Source organism: Pseudonaja textilis, chromosome 3 (genome assembly GCF_049901715.1).
Source record: "Pseudonaja textilis isolate UNSWEBS1 chromosome 3, rPseTex1.2, whole genome shotgun sequence".
Lineage (NCBI taxonomy): Eukaryota > Metazoa > Chordata > Lepidosauria > Squamata > Elapidae > Pseudonaja > Pseudonaja textilis.
Window position 1 is genome coordinate 86,283,319 of NC_141992.1, and position 14,765 is coordinate 86,298,083.

The following is a 14,765-nucleotide window of genomic DNA, read 5'->3' on the forward strand; positions in this document are numbered from 1 at the left end:
GAAAAAAAAAGATGCCAGACATATCCTCTAAATGTATATGAGCATTTTGATCACTAAACTGACTCATCCACCAATTTAGGTCTGAATTAATTATTGAAATTTACATACCATTTCTTAGCTTGACTAATTTATTTCTTATTAAAACGCCTTCATTTGTTCAAACCTTATTCTGGATAGAAACACTGCATGCTTATTCATATTTCTCCTTAAGAGTAAAGGGTGTATGAATGTGCATTTTACATATGTCCACATGTACATTGAAAAGCAATTAAATGAACTTGCTCTAAATATTTTATTTTCTAGGTATTCTGAAAATGAAGGGCATGGTAATGGTTTGCAGGCTGGCTCAAATAAATACTACACACACACACACACACACAAACTCTTTTTAGAGTATCATCATTTCAAATAGTTTATTGAATTTAGAAAATATTTTTTTAGTCTATAGGCCGTAATATTATTATACATTTCAGTTAGATGTTAGCAAAATTAAAATTGTAATTTATTTTTCATTCCAGTTCACAGACCTCTTGAACATTATTTGCAGACTTCTGCTCTAAAGGAAAGGGATCAGTGCAAAAATAGTAGTCACATCCAGGAAGACATATATGATTGACAGCATCCCCCCACCAAACCCCTATAAAGTCAGGGAGCAATGAGATATTTGGCCAAGTATTAAAAAGCAAGTATAACATGAGAAGGCTTTAACATTGCAACTTAACAGCTCTCTGATTAATTTTGCTTTAATTAAGGATTTACAGACATAGCTGTATACATAATGAAGTTATCTACAGAACAGAAATATTCCTCACAGATCTTTAATATAAAGGTATTTGAATCTGTGAATAATCAAGGAAAAGGATTATTTTAAAGCTTGGCAGCTTTCTGGTTTCCCAAGAAAACCACATGACTATAGTGAATAGTATTTTCCTGATCTTTATCTGAACAAAATCCATACATGTGTTACAGAAGAAATAATGAAAATTATTCTCTCAACAGTTTCACAAAACAAATTATTTCCCTTGTTTTTTATTTCTTCCTTTTTATTTCAGACTTTGTAGCAATAGCTCAGAAATATTTCTGGCGAACAGTGTTAAATGAATGAATCAATCAATCAAATCTCCATTATATTAATACTTGTATATTTCTGATTTGTCACACCAAAGAGCATCTAAGAGAAAGGCTTATTACCTAATTAAATTAACTATATCACAAGTAAACTATGTTTTTGATGAACCGAACAGAATTTACTTCTAAGACTTTGCTAAGACTTTATTTCACAGCTATCCCTTCAGAGATTAAAGAATTTAATCTTACTAGCTTTCTGGATGTGTAGTGTATTGTTTCAGTCAAGAAAATGACTATGTCCTGACCTCATTTTTCCTATGGAGAAGGTGGTTAGCAATGATGCATTGATGTAACTAGATAGCAACTGTAATAAGAAAGAGTTATAAAGGCACAATTTTTCATTCATACCATCCACCACAACTATATCAAAGTTGTTTTCGACTGATCGTTAAATACTGTAATTATGTTTTTATCCCACTTTAGGAAACAATGGCTTTGCAAGTTGCAGACTTTTAGTTTTATTAGACAGTATTTTCTGCCTTATCCTTATCGCAGCAAGGCAACATATGACTGCATTATGGGTTGTAGTGATCTTATGATCTACTAGGAAGTAGGAGATGTACTGGTGTTGACCTCTTCCTTGGAGTTCTTGGAAAATTTGTGTAACAAATTTTGTTCCAAACTAATCAATAAAACTTTTAGTTTAGCAGGATATTATTATTATTATTTTGAAAACAAACATGGTGACCAAGTTAACAGGTGAGTACTAGCATACCTGGATTAACCTAGATTTAAATAGAGAAGACTAATTTTAGGCCTTGGTGACATGTTTATTGGACTGTAATCAAAACTGACTCCAGAAGGTTAAAAAAAATAAACAGCAAGAAGACAGCAGTTTCCTCGGGTTAACAGATAGTTATCTGCCCAGAATGTCTGGATATCATAAGCTTTTAAGAATATTTGGACAGATAATTGTTCATATTCAAGATGCTTAAGTCAAATCACAAGATCGCAAAAACTGAAATTGTGGGCGCTTTTGTACTACTATTTACAAAAAGTGCAAACAATGATATTCAATTAATGCCCTGTTTGTGCCATCCATATCATATGCATTCACCTATTTATTTTCCTCTCAAAAATATGTGTTTTTTCATTCATTTAACCATGTCTAATTTTCAGAGACTTCCGGGTCAAGTCCCTGCAGTTTTCTTGGCAAGATTTTTCAGAAGTGGTTTGCCACTGCCTTCTTACTAGAGCTGAGAGGAACTAACTGGCCCAAGGTTACCCAATAGCTTTGCGCCTAAAGCAGGACCAAAACTCAGTCTTACACTGAACAGCTTTAATTTAATAATTCAGTGTTTAGTATCTCAGAAATTAAATATTCCTGCAAGCTATGCATATGTATTTCTCAGATAATGTCTGAAGATTTCTTAGGATCAATATATCAGTCCACAAAAAAGCAAAGTGGGTGTAAGATCAGAGAGGCAATAGGCACTTTCTACTGGAAAATAAGGAACTTTTTCCACCCTTAAGCAGCTTATTCAATTTGGCATTAGCAAATCAAAATGTGGATGCTAAAATAAGGGTGCCAATTATACTGGACAACTCTGAAAGTCAACCTTTGCTAGCCACACACTTCAAAACTCCTAGTACAAATGTTCATAGAGATATGTGGGAAAACAAAACCCAATCTCAATATTTGGAGGCTGGTAACAGCTTTTCCAACTAACAACTATTATTAAAAACCTTGTAATAAAATTTATTAATCAGAAAAAGTACTACTTAAATTAATGGAAAAGTTTGGAGAAAGTTTAGCTTTTCCATTTATCTTCTATCTCAAATATTCCTGATTTGGAAAGAATGTGACAAGAGTTTCTTTTCCATTTAAGGGAAGGTGAAATCATAAAGAATATAAAAAAGTGCTAATTGTATGGAAAGAAAATAGGATATCTTTAATTTAAGCACTCTGAAAATTAGTGATTGTTAAATTTCAAAAAATGAAGAAGGCAAGTATGATTACAACAAGCATGTATATGTAAAATGCACTTCCATTTAAGGTGTACTAACCAGCTTTAGTTTCTGAGCAAAAATGTACCTCAGGAAGTAGAAATTACTATGTAATTTGTAAAATGACCCTTAGTGATCCAACAAGTTGGGCTATAGATTGCTCTAGGCTTACATATCTCCATGTCCTTGATGCTAGTTGACTGACACTACTAATCTAACGTTAAGTTTTGAATCCAAAACATAGAAGACAAGAACATTAAACTACTAAGTCATCAGATTCCTTGATCCTATTTAGTTATGATAATCAACAACTATAAATCAACTCTACCGAAGGATGGTTATGAGTGTTGTTGCTTGTGGCTGATGGCCAACCCAACAGTTACCTAAGTACAGCTTGTGTGCAGAAAAGCAGGCCACTAGAAGACTTAACAAGCATTAACATTATCATCAAAACAGCCGCAGTTGCTAAGTAAGATACTCAAAGCATCCATTGTTCATTCTCTCTAATGTATACAATGCATTTGCTGGGTCATTTGAGCTGCATGAGGTATAAAGCTCCTAGTGGAAATAATCAAATTCTCACTGTATCCTTTTAGAACACACAATAAAGTGCTAGCTTTTTAAAAAGAAACCCTTGTGCAATCAGAAACAGCAATTTTCCATTACATCACAAGCAAAATTAGGAGACACCGACAGTGGTTAGGGACTACGCAAGAAACAGACAGGTAAGGAAACTCATAGCATGAATCTTCTATCTGGCATAAGCACTGATAAGCAAGCAGAAGACACTTTTTAAATTTTTCAGTGCTCTGTTTTTTTTGCAGAAAATTCTCCCTCCCAAACTGTCCTTCAGAACCCAAGGGGCTCAATGTGACAGTTTCTGATTACATTGTGTGACATGTATTATTACAATTATATAAAGCTTAGTTATTAAAGGGTTCCACACCCATTTTTCACGTTGAAAAGGGTTCCTTTAGTATCTCAATTTTGAAGATCTCATACTGCAACTGGTTCTGAAGTTACGCTTGACAGTTGGGACTAGGATTGCCGTCATTAAGTGACATGCTCATAAAATGTGACACCATGTGATTGTTATCACTTAGTGGCAGAAATCCAGGCAATTCTGGTTGTCATTATAACCCCAAGACATGCAGGTTATTAAGCAGGACTCAACTAACATGTAACAATAGGAACAGCAAAGAAAAATTAAATTAACAGGTACAAAATCAATGGGACCAACAGTATATTATATCACTGCTGAACACAGATAATTCATTAACTAAACATTGTTAGCTGGGTTTTGTTTTGTTTTTGTTTTTCATATTTGGTGGCTCACAATTCTGGAAAATGATTTGCAACAGAATAAAAGAAATTCTAAAGGTTAATTCTCTTTCCAGCCTGTTATTTTCCTATTCATGATTATTAAATCTCAGATTTCCCCAAGGTATAACAAACTGGCTATGCATATGATTATACCTGCTTGGATATTCCGTGTTTCTCATTAAGGAATTAAATTGTAGGAATATGCCTCAATTCAAAAATAATCTTGGGTTTGAAAAATAAATCTTAAAAAATTCAATTCAATGTGAAGCTATGAAAATTCACTAAGTGATATGAGACAGTTATGATGGCATAAACTACCTGTACAATATATCTCTCAATTTCTTTGGATGATATACGGCAAAAAGAGAGATGTGGAATGGAATGGGGTGTGTTATATTATATAAATAAGCAAGCAGAAAAAAACATATGCTGGTCATTTCCCAAAACAATCATTATGTCTCTATTACTAGTTTATATGGTGAAGAAACAGAATATTTATGTAAAAGGTGGAAATATAAATGTTTTAGTTAATTTGATCCCAAATTAGGATTAATTCTTCAGTTTCGGAGAAACAGACTGGCATTTATGAAAAAATAAATTTACCAGTTGCCTTTTAATTCATCTATTTCTACCTGAAAGATAATTAAATACTTAAAAAGAATGTGTAGAATTGCTTAAATGTTTTCTGATGAATAAGTATTTATTATCTTAGGTGTTTTGCAGTGTTAAACAGCTACAGATATTATACAGATAAAATGGGCCAATGTAAATTATTCTATATGCAACATAACAGATTAAAGAAATGGTGATAAACCTCCCTGAGCTACACAACTCAGTATTTACCTGAAGTCATTCCACTGAGTCCAAGTTGCTTATTTATTTGATGCTTAATTAAGATCTTCATAAACCATAGAAATGGCACGCAGGATTGGGGGGAGGGGTATTACTTACGAGTTAGGAAAATTACAAAAACAGATACTGTACAAAATATCACGGCTTCAATAGGCAGCTCTCAACTATTTATATTTCTTTGAAAGGATTCTGTGGTACACGCACGCTTGTGCTATTATGTTAAGGGGAGGGAGAGGAATCAAATTCTTGAAGTCAAATTTAATAAACCAGGAAATCTGATCCAAATACCACATAATAAATTAGTTAGAAGCCACTAGGAAAAGAGCCAACATCTCCATCTCCCTTAGTAATACATTTTAGTTTACCAAGGCAATGATAGCAAAATCAGCTACAATTATGTTAAATATTTATTGCTAAATCCATTAATATTTTCCTTAAAGCACTATGGTCCTGTATAACTTTCATAGGGAAGTGAAGCACGATGAATATATAGCTTAGAGTGCCCTCTACCTTTCACTGTGAAAACCTTTTTTGCCCCTATACATTTCATCTCTTAAAGCTTTTAAATCATATGTTTAGAAATTTTGCACGAGCCAGAAAGTGTTTCAAATCTTAAATCCCTGCTAGATTATTGATCACTAAATGCCAATCAATCTGGACAATTATTTCTGAATGTATTATGGTTACTCACAGGGCCATTTCAAACTGCTCAAGCCATTTCTTCTTCAAATCTTTGGTTTTGCAGTACAGTTCTAAGCCGTTTTGTCCTTGTGTGTGGATGAGGTAGAAGCCATAAGACCACTGTTTGAACAGGAAGAAAATTCAGGAATTAACTTTTAAGAACAGAGAGGCAACCACTTTGGGAAATGTCTGGAGGACATACATTTCAAATTTAGCAAAGTTCCAGGGAAATGTAATAACAATAATTGTAACAATATTCCAGAACACTTTTGAGCTTCCTGGAATCTTAATATATATTTTTAATCCCATTGCAAATATTAAACAGATAAACCAAAGCTGTAGAATGCACCACTGCACCATTCTGCATGTTTTAATGCTTCCCCATATTAAAAAGTTGTTGGGGGAAAAAAGAATAGCAACGAATCAAGAAGATAAACATTTTTCCTTAATTCCCAGTTTCCTACACAGAGGCTACAGATAAATAAATTAGAAAAAGGGCTTATAGAATTTTTTAGTAGTTAGGTGTAATTAGGAATTTTACTATTTTAGAGCAGAACATGTCAAGGATCCAGGCCTATTTTATATTTTTACCTTTTTATTCTCTTTGTCAGTGGTAGGGTTATTGCTTATTTTGTATTCCTGAAGATCAATTATATCCTTCATTTCATAATTATCACCTCTCCGTTTGCATACTATTACAGCCAAGTCAAATAAAAAGATATGCCTGGGGGAGAAATGAAAGTATAAGAAGTTGCCATCTGAGAAATATTTGAGTAGAGTTTATCTGAATTAATTTTTAATAAACATTACAATGTTAAATCTGACTGTTAAGTTGAATTTTTCTCTCAAATTTAAATATGTATTTTGAACAGCATTTTTAGATTTTTACTGCATAGTTCTATGCAGCATACTTACAAATTTCATTCTATTCTACAACACTTAAATCCCTATCAGAGAGGGAGAAATGGACTGGACACTATTTTTTATTTAATTTCAATTTAATTAATTTGATTTAGATGCACATCTCCAAACAACTATTACAATGTAAAATAAAATAAAATAAAATACAACAACTGAAAACAAAGCCAACCAAATAAGTAAGAAAGCAGATAAAGTGTTTAACTGAAAGCACACTAACACTATCAGTTTCTATTGGCTGGGAAGATATCATGCGAAGCAGACAGTCCCCAAATGACCAGGTTCTGTGCCATGTAAGGCTTTATAAGTCATGATCTTGAACATAGAAACAGAAGGGTAATCAGTGCACCTCAGACCTTGCGTTTATGTAGTGAGTCCAGGCTGATTCCTCACAAGCCTTCCTCCCAACAAGGATGATTATTCTCCAACAAAAAGGTCCCTGGATTTAGTAATGGGTGCACCAGTTTACTTGACAGCAATGAAGCTGTGGAAGGCCTTCTAGGCCAAAGCTGCCATATGCTCACTGAGCAGGAGTTAAGACTCCAGGAACGCTCCCAGATTGCTTTCTACTCTTCAGGGGGGAAGCGAAACCCCACCCAAGATAAAAGTTGAAATGTCTGTAAAGTTCCAGGAGTCCCAACAATTACAGACACTCAGACTCTTAGTAGGATTGGGATAAAGACGGTTCCACCTTATTCAGACCTACACAGTCTCCAAGCATTTTTATAGTCTTAAGACATTTTTAATATTTCAAATACCACCCATACCACTAAGGTACCTCTCCCACCTGGCAACAACCACCCCAAGTCCCATCACGTTCATGCTGTGCCTCTCCAGCCATCTCAACACCCCCTCGCTTTCTATCATCCTGCTTGCAAGCTGCCTGGGATTTGCAAACTTCTTGCCAGTTTCCCCACTGAATTGTGGCTATTGAAAGCCAGCAGGAAGTTGCAAGGAAGTGCTCACTTAAGAACTCCAAATCTTTGCTTAATAATGACAATGAGAATTGCAGTGGTGTTGGCCTTTATAACTGCATTGCTTAGAGATGGAAATTCTAGTCCCAACTGCCATCATAACTCAAGGACTACACATTTATAAGGTAGAATGTCTTTGCTTCCTTTATTTCTTGTTTGTTTATCATTTTATTTTTATGGATTTTTGAATTATTGTATATCTTGACACTTTGCTTATATTAAAAAATATTTTTAAAGCACTTAATTTTGAATGATCGATAGACACTGACAATAGACCAATGGGATTGTCTTTATCATCCAATCTATCTACCAGTGCACGTTCCAAGATTATTTTTCTTAGCTGAAAAGAAATATAATGCTATGGCACATTTGCTTCCTTCTCTTGGTCAGATCACTGAATTCATTGGCATTATAGTTACGCAACTAGTGAACCGCAGGTATTGTGCCATTTCAGAAGTATTGATCTGGGATCATTGCAAAATAATACATCCAAAAAACAAACTGAAGCTCTTCTCACCTATCTTGTCTTGCTCGTTTGTCCAGAGTCGTTATCTTTATTTCACCATCGCCCTGTGGTCTTCCATAGAGTAAAAGGGATTGGTTCTGAAAGAAGTAAAAATTACATTAATCATTTAAAAGACATCCAACAATTTTATTGCAGGAAGATGCTGCATTCAACATTCTGAAAAATGGTTGTATGTAAGGCAGATGGCAAATAAAAATGCAAAATTGGCAGCACGGCCCAGAGCATCTCTGACCTACTCTACAAGGGGTATGCAAAACATTTCAATCGCAAAGTATTTACTTCAAGTAGTTCCAGTTCAACATTAGCCATCTGAAACATTTTAGTTCTCCATCTGTTCAGAACATTGCAATTGGATCTTTGTGGTAAAAAAGCAATTAGCTTGTTCTTAATTTTTCTAGCCTGCAGGGAGTGATCCTAAACCTACTGTTATTGGCTTAGACATTGGGGTGACAATTGTGTATTGAGAAACAGGCACATGACTCATAGATCCAAAATGCTTTTGTTATTGCTAAAGAAGACTAAAGACCACGGAGTCTGCTATAGCCAGTGCCTGTAACTCTAAATGCTACTGCCACACCTTCGGCTGGAAATTCGGAAATTGAACACGCTGTTTTTGAGTCAAGCTGCAAGCTGTCCTAGTTTAATAGGATTCTTCTTGGGTTTTGGTTTTAGCTCTTCAGACTTAACCTGGAGTAATGGGCACTAGTTACAGGGGAGAGAAATGAAAAACTCTTCCTTCCTTGCCATTTCATTTCCTCTCATTTTATGTACTTATTTTGAAATATTTAGAGCCTGCATATTCTCCAGCCTGTAAAAGCAACATAACACAATAAAAATCAAATAAAATAACAAATGGAGTAATGAATGCAATAAAAACACAGTTGCCCTGCTAGAGAGGCAAAACATTTGTGGCTATTTATAGCTAAGACCCCCATATATTTATAAAAAGGGGGGCACGGGCAAGTCTCCAAAGGCACCAGCTTCGTTTCCAGGAGAACAATGAGAGCCAAGATGCCGCAACAGAGAAGGGCTGGGCATATAATATCTCACTCAGCTATTCCTTTTATTTATTTATTTTATTTGTCAATTGCTTACAAGATAATAGGTATAAGTAAAAACATAGTTATGAATACATGGATACATATAAGAAAAATTAAAAAATAAAAGAAACAATAGGACAGGGACGGTAGGCACATTAGTGCGCTTATGCATGCCCCCTACAGACCTCTTAGGAAAGGGGTGAGGTCAATAGTAGACAGTCTAAGTTTAAAGATTTTGGGGTTGGGGGAAAAAAACCACAGTCAGGTAGAGTGTTCCAGATATTGACCACTCTGTTGCTGAAGTCATATTTCCTGCGATCAAGTTTGGTGCGATTAACCTTGAGTTTGTATCTATTGTGTGCTCTTGTGTTGTTATGGTTGAAGCTGAAGTATTCATTGACAGGTAGGACATTGTGATGTATGATTTTATATACCATACTTAGATCGGACCGAAGGCAGCAAAGTTCTAGTTTTCTAGGTCTAGAATTTTGAGTCTGGTAGCATAAGGTATTCTGCAATGAGTAGAGAGAGGAGTGGAGAACTTCTTGTGAAATATTTCTGAACTTTCTCAACTGTGTTAATATCAGCTACGTAATGTGGGTTCCAGGCTGATGAGCTGTATTCGAGTACTGGTCTAGCAAATGTTTTGTATGCTCTAGTTAGTAGTGTAATATTGTCAGAGAAAAAGCTACGTAGGATTAGGTTAGCAACTCTTAATGCCTTTTTGGCTATGTAGTTACAGTGGGCTCTAGCACTTAGGTCATTTGAGATGAGTACTCCAAGATCCATGACAGAGTTTGGATCATCAGCAAGGTCTTGACTATTCAGCCTGTATTTTATTTTCTGATTTTTTTTCTATGTGTATTCTGTACTTAAACACATTTTAATGTGTAATGCATCCTGGAAGAAATCCTCCTTCAACAATCAGGCCTTGTATACAGAGCCAGTGACATTCTTCTAGGAGTTGCATTTTCCAGTTAACAAGCCAGGCCACTGCTCTTGTGCATTAGCTATAACTTCTGAGATATCTTCTAGGGCAGGGGTCGCCAGCCTTTTGGATCTCAGGGACCACCAAACTCATAATTTTAGATCCCAGGGATCACTAACTGGTTCTGTGAGTGTAGCTTAAGTTGTGGGTGTGGCTTGGTGGTCATGTGACTGTCTGGGCATGGCTTGTATGTAAATATTATAAATATTTATATAAATATTGTATTTTTTATTAAAAAAGAGCAACTTTTACCCAAAATCAGACAAAGCAGGCAGCCAGACTGAGTTGCTCACAGAATCACAGATTCATTCAGAAATCTATCTATCTGCCATTGACTAGCTCAGTCTGTCACATAAAATTTTCTTGCAAACAAACTCACACAATTAGCTCAGGACACACCATGCATGTAAATATTGAAATTTTTATTTTTTTAAAAAGAGCAACTTTTACCCCAAATCAGGCAAAGCAGGTAGATTGAGTTGCTCAAAGAATCATTCAGTGATCTATCTGCCATCAGCTAGCCTAATCTCTCAAATTTGCTTGCCGTGAATCTATACTGAATTTGCTTTCAAGCAAACCTTCAGACCTAAGGGAGGTTTAGCTGTACTTAAAAGCAGAGCCAAAGATTTAAAGACTAGCTAGAAAGCAAGAAATCCAACTATTTCCTGCTTTCTAGCTAATCTAAATCTCCCGGCACAGCAGAACAGATGATGGTCGGAAAAAGGAAAAATAGAAATTTAGCAGGCAAGTTTACCAGGTAAGGAGTGAGTGGGTGGGGAGGGTTCCCACGGGCCATGATGGGTGGCGCAGCCTTGTGTTTCTGCACAGCCTGGATTAATTGCTTTGTGGGGGTGCTCTGGGAGTGAGATTTCTCTGCGGCCCACCAAAATTTTCTCAGGGCCCACCAGTGGGCCATGGCCCACCGGTTGGTGACCGCTGTTCTAGGGCAATGTTTCTTGACAGCGTAAACAGTTCTGGGTAGTTGAAGTCCACACATCTTCAAATTGCCAAGGTTGAGAAACACTGTTCTCGGGCTTGTGTGTGTCCTTTTCTTTTTTTATTAGTTTATAGTATTAAATACAAAAATATAAAAGCAAATAATAGGACACAGAAGGGAGGCGAAGGAGAAGAGAGAAATGTGGAAGAGAGAGAGAAAAGAAAAAAAAGAGGGGGTTGATTTCCGACTCCTCTGTTGCAGTGGAATAAGGCATTAATATCAAACCTCAACTTTTTACTTTCCTATAATAGTAGTATATGCCCTCTTGCCCTAAGAATAGACGTAGCCCAGGATTTTTATCACTATAAGTCATAGAATCTGATTGGCCAATCACTTTCTTTTTTAACTGATTCATTGCTATATTGGAATTTGCATGGGAAAGCAGTTTTTGTAACTTTCCTTCATTAACAAACGTTGCTCTTGTAAAGATGAACATGTGAATACTGCAGGTACAATGTTGGTTTGGGTAACTTTGTTGACCTTTTTCAGGATACTCTTAAGCATACTTCTAGGCCTTCTTGATAGTCCAGAATATTTTTTTTTTTGCCAAGACTGACATCACCCAAGATGGCTTGATAAGCTTCTGCTGTCCCTTTCTTTCTCTTTCTTATTTTAAAAGGGTCCTACCTAACTTTTCCTAACTCATCTCTGCCTGACTGCGTGCTTCAGAGCTTTTCAGAATGCATTTAAATGCCATGAAGTCAGTTGAAGCAGTACTACATTCTTATAATTACCAGCAAGCTCTTGTAATATTCATGTAAGAGTTCTTAGAAGCAACAGGTGGCAGCATTTAAAAATATGTTTACAAGTGATTTAAGAACAAAACAAGTCTGATAGGAATGGGGATCCAGTCAATAAATTGAATTGTCTCTGCTGCTTTTAGCTGGCTGACATCTGATGACTAACTACTAAAATCTGGCCAAGGAAAATTGATGAGAAAGTTTATCTCATTCAGGGTAATGTGTTCGCTAAATATTCCCAAGAGTTTACTTGAAGAAATTGAAAAGACTACCGGTTTTTCTGCTGAGAAACCTAGACAGCTTTTCATGTAACAGATTCTGTGATTATGTTAACTATCAACTATTAAGCAACAGATTCTCATCCTCAAAACCATGTTTTCCTTTAAAAAATATTTTTTTTAATTCTATGATAGCATTTTAAAATATTGCCAGACTTTCTAAGGGTTGTCTAGCAGTATCTAGAATGGACAGTCATCCCACCTTTTTTGCTACTCCAGGGGATAAAATATGACAGCAAGGGGCTTGTTTCACTTTGATTTTTATAGTCACAACCCTCAACCCATTTCAAGCTTTTGTCTTATCAAATGCAGCAGACCCCATATGCCTCGTGGCATTGTTTTATCGTGAACTGGAACCAAAATACATGCACATTCTTACACCCTTCCCCAAAAGAACTAGCATGATTGTCTATGCTCAGTTTCTCATCCCACCACTTTTGCCCAACATTGCCTCATTTCTTCATGTAAGAAAAATTAGTAGAATTGTCAGAGATCTAACTTTTCTTTAGCCTGAGACCAAAAAAAGAGCTGTAAGGAACAAGTCATTCTTCACACACTTGATGCTCTCCAGGTTTTATGCTACAGAACTAAAAAAGCAACTGAAGAATAATCTGAGTTTAGTTTTTATGCCAGAGATCAATCTCTGCCTTAAGGAGTTGTGCCTTAAAAGAGTTCTGTATTGTGTGGCTTAGTAACTGTCATAACATAGCTTTCAATTGCTATAATTGTCTTAATCTTTTCATAGGACTATTTTTACAAAACATTCTTACATGATAAACTCTGGATAATAAATCAAACAATATACTTACCCTTGGTTTGTGAACTAGGTGAAAATTTAAGAGTTCTAAATCATACTAAACTAAAACCAAGAAAATCACATGAACGCACACCCTAAAGTTTGCAAATTCAAACACTCTTAATATTTTAAATCCATTACAGTTTCTTATCTCTTTTTTTCCTTTCTTGAGTCAAAGCGTTGTGCCTGAGAGTTCCTGTTTCTATTCAAACTCTCTTGATAACCCTTGCTGTGGTTCGCCAGCAGCCAGTGCAGATGGCAGTGGAATCGGACAGTGGGGAAGAACAGGGATCAGTCCAGGAGTCTGGAGAGGACTCGGACGAGGGTCCTGCATCCGATGCAGAGATGGGGCCAGGACCATATGGGAGTGGGGTGCTGCCTCCGGAGCTTCCGGAGCCTGGCAGCAGCAAGACAGAGGACCCAGGGGAGCCTGTTCCCAGTGTGTGTGTGCGCAGAGCTGCTAGAAGGCAACGGCAGCTGAAATAAAAGGAGCAATTTGGGAGTAAGGCTGGGAGGTGATTGCCCTTCCCATCAGGTATAAAGGACTGGCAAAGATGATGACACCTTTGCAGGAAGCAAAGTCATTCGTTCGGTTCAGATTCATTCTTGAGGCTCTTTGAACTTCGACTGATTTTTTTCCTAGTTCATTTGATACTTCTGTTATTGGCAGCACTTCACAGAAAAGAAAGGTGGGTGCTTATCTCGAGGGACTGTTTGAGATTAATTCTGGCTGGGAATGAAAACAATTCCCAGTGTTGCAATAAAATAAGTCTTTTTTTAAAAAAATAAGCATGTGCATAGTTACGGTCTAGAACAGCCCTCTTCTGGCTCTCAGTATTCCAGTTGGAATATTCAAACCTTTTTGAGAAAATATATATATTGACTCTGAACATGCTTGCACACAGACTTTAATCATAACCCTGCCAGAATCCTCACTGCTTATAGGTCTATCAATGACAAATATACAAAGGGAAAAAGACACCAAAAAAGTAAGAAAGCAACATCTTATAAAGTCCTACCAAATTTTCTATTGATGATTGAAATTGCTTAATTTCACGGAGGGTTTCATTATCTCGCTTCACTTCATTTACATATTGTGCCAAGTCCTAAAACATAGAAAAGAAAAAGAAATTTGATGTGGAATAAAGATTGATTAAGTTGATTAAGGGCTGAAAGCCACTCATGTCCAATTTTCAACATTATAGTTATGATTTTTTTTTAAAAAGCCATTTATTTTTATATGAACCTTCCCCTAATATACACATTTTTGCATAGAGTAAATACATCATCGCATTTAAAAAAATGCAATCTAAAGATAAGTGTATTCTAATTTTCAGTTTAATTCAGGGAGTGTGACTTAGGTCAGATTGATTAAACAGCTGGACTAATTCTTTCTTGTCCCCCTACTGTTATTGAAGTAACTATACATTAAATGGCAGCATGAACATATCGGAAAAACTATGTTACACACTACCTATTATCAACTTCTCATCCTTGGGAAGGAGAAATTGGGTCACAAAGGCTGACCCAAGTCCTGAAATCTTTTAACACCATTGTAAAAGATACAGTTTCTGCTC

The 14,765-nt window shown here is 36.0% G+C and overlaps 1 protein-coding gene across 4 annotated transcripts in view; it reads right to left on the minus strand.

Annotated features, from left to right (window-relative positions):
- VAV3 (vav guanine nucleotide exchange factor 3) overlaps positions 1-14,765 on the minus strand; it is a 181,062-nt gene that overhangs the window by 75,125 nt on the left and 91,172 nt on the right. For all 4 annotated transcript variants that reach the window (XM_087930284.1, XM_087930281.1, XM_026700429.2 and 1 more), the window contains exons 12-15: positions 14,208-14,294; positions 8,341-8,426; positions 6,523-6,655; positions 5,942-6,051 (exon numbers count right to left, since the gene is read on the minus strand). In XM_087930284.1, the coding sequence (XP_087786410.1) occupies positions 5,942-6,051; positions 6,523-6,655; positions 8,341-8,426; positions 14,208-14,294 (416 nt within the window). The remainder of the gene's footprint in view (positions 1-5,941; positions 6,052-6,522; positions 6,656-8,340; positions 8,427-14,207; positions 14,295-14,765) is intronic.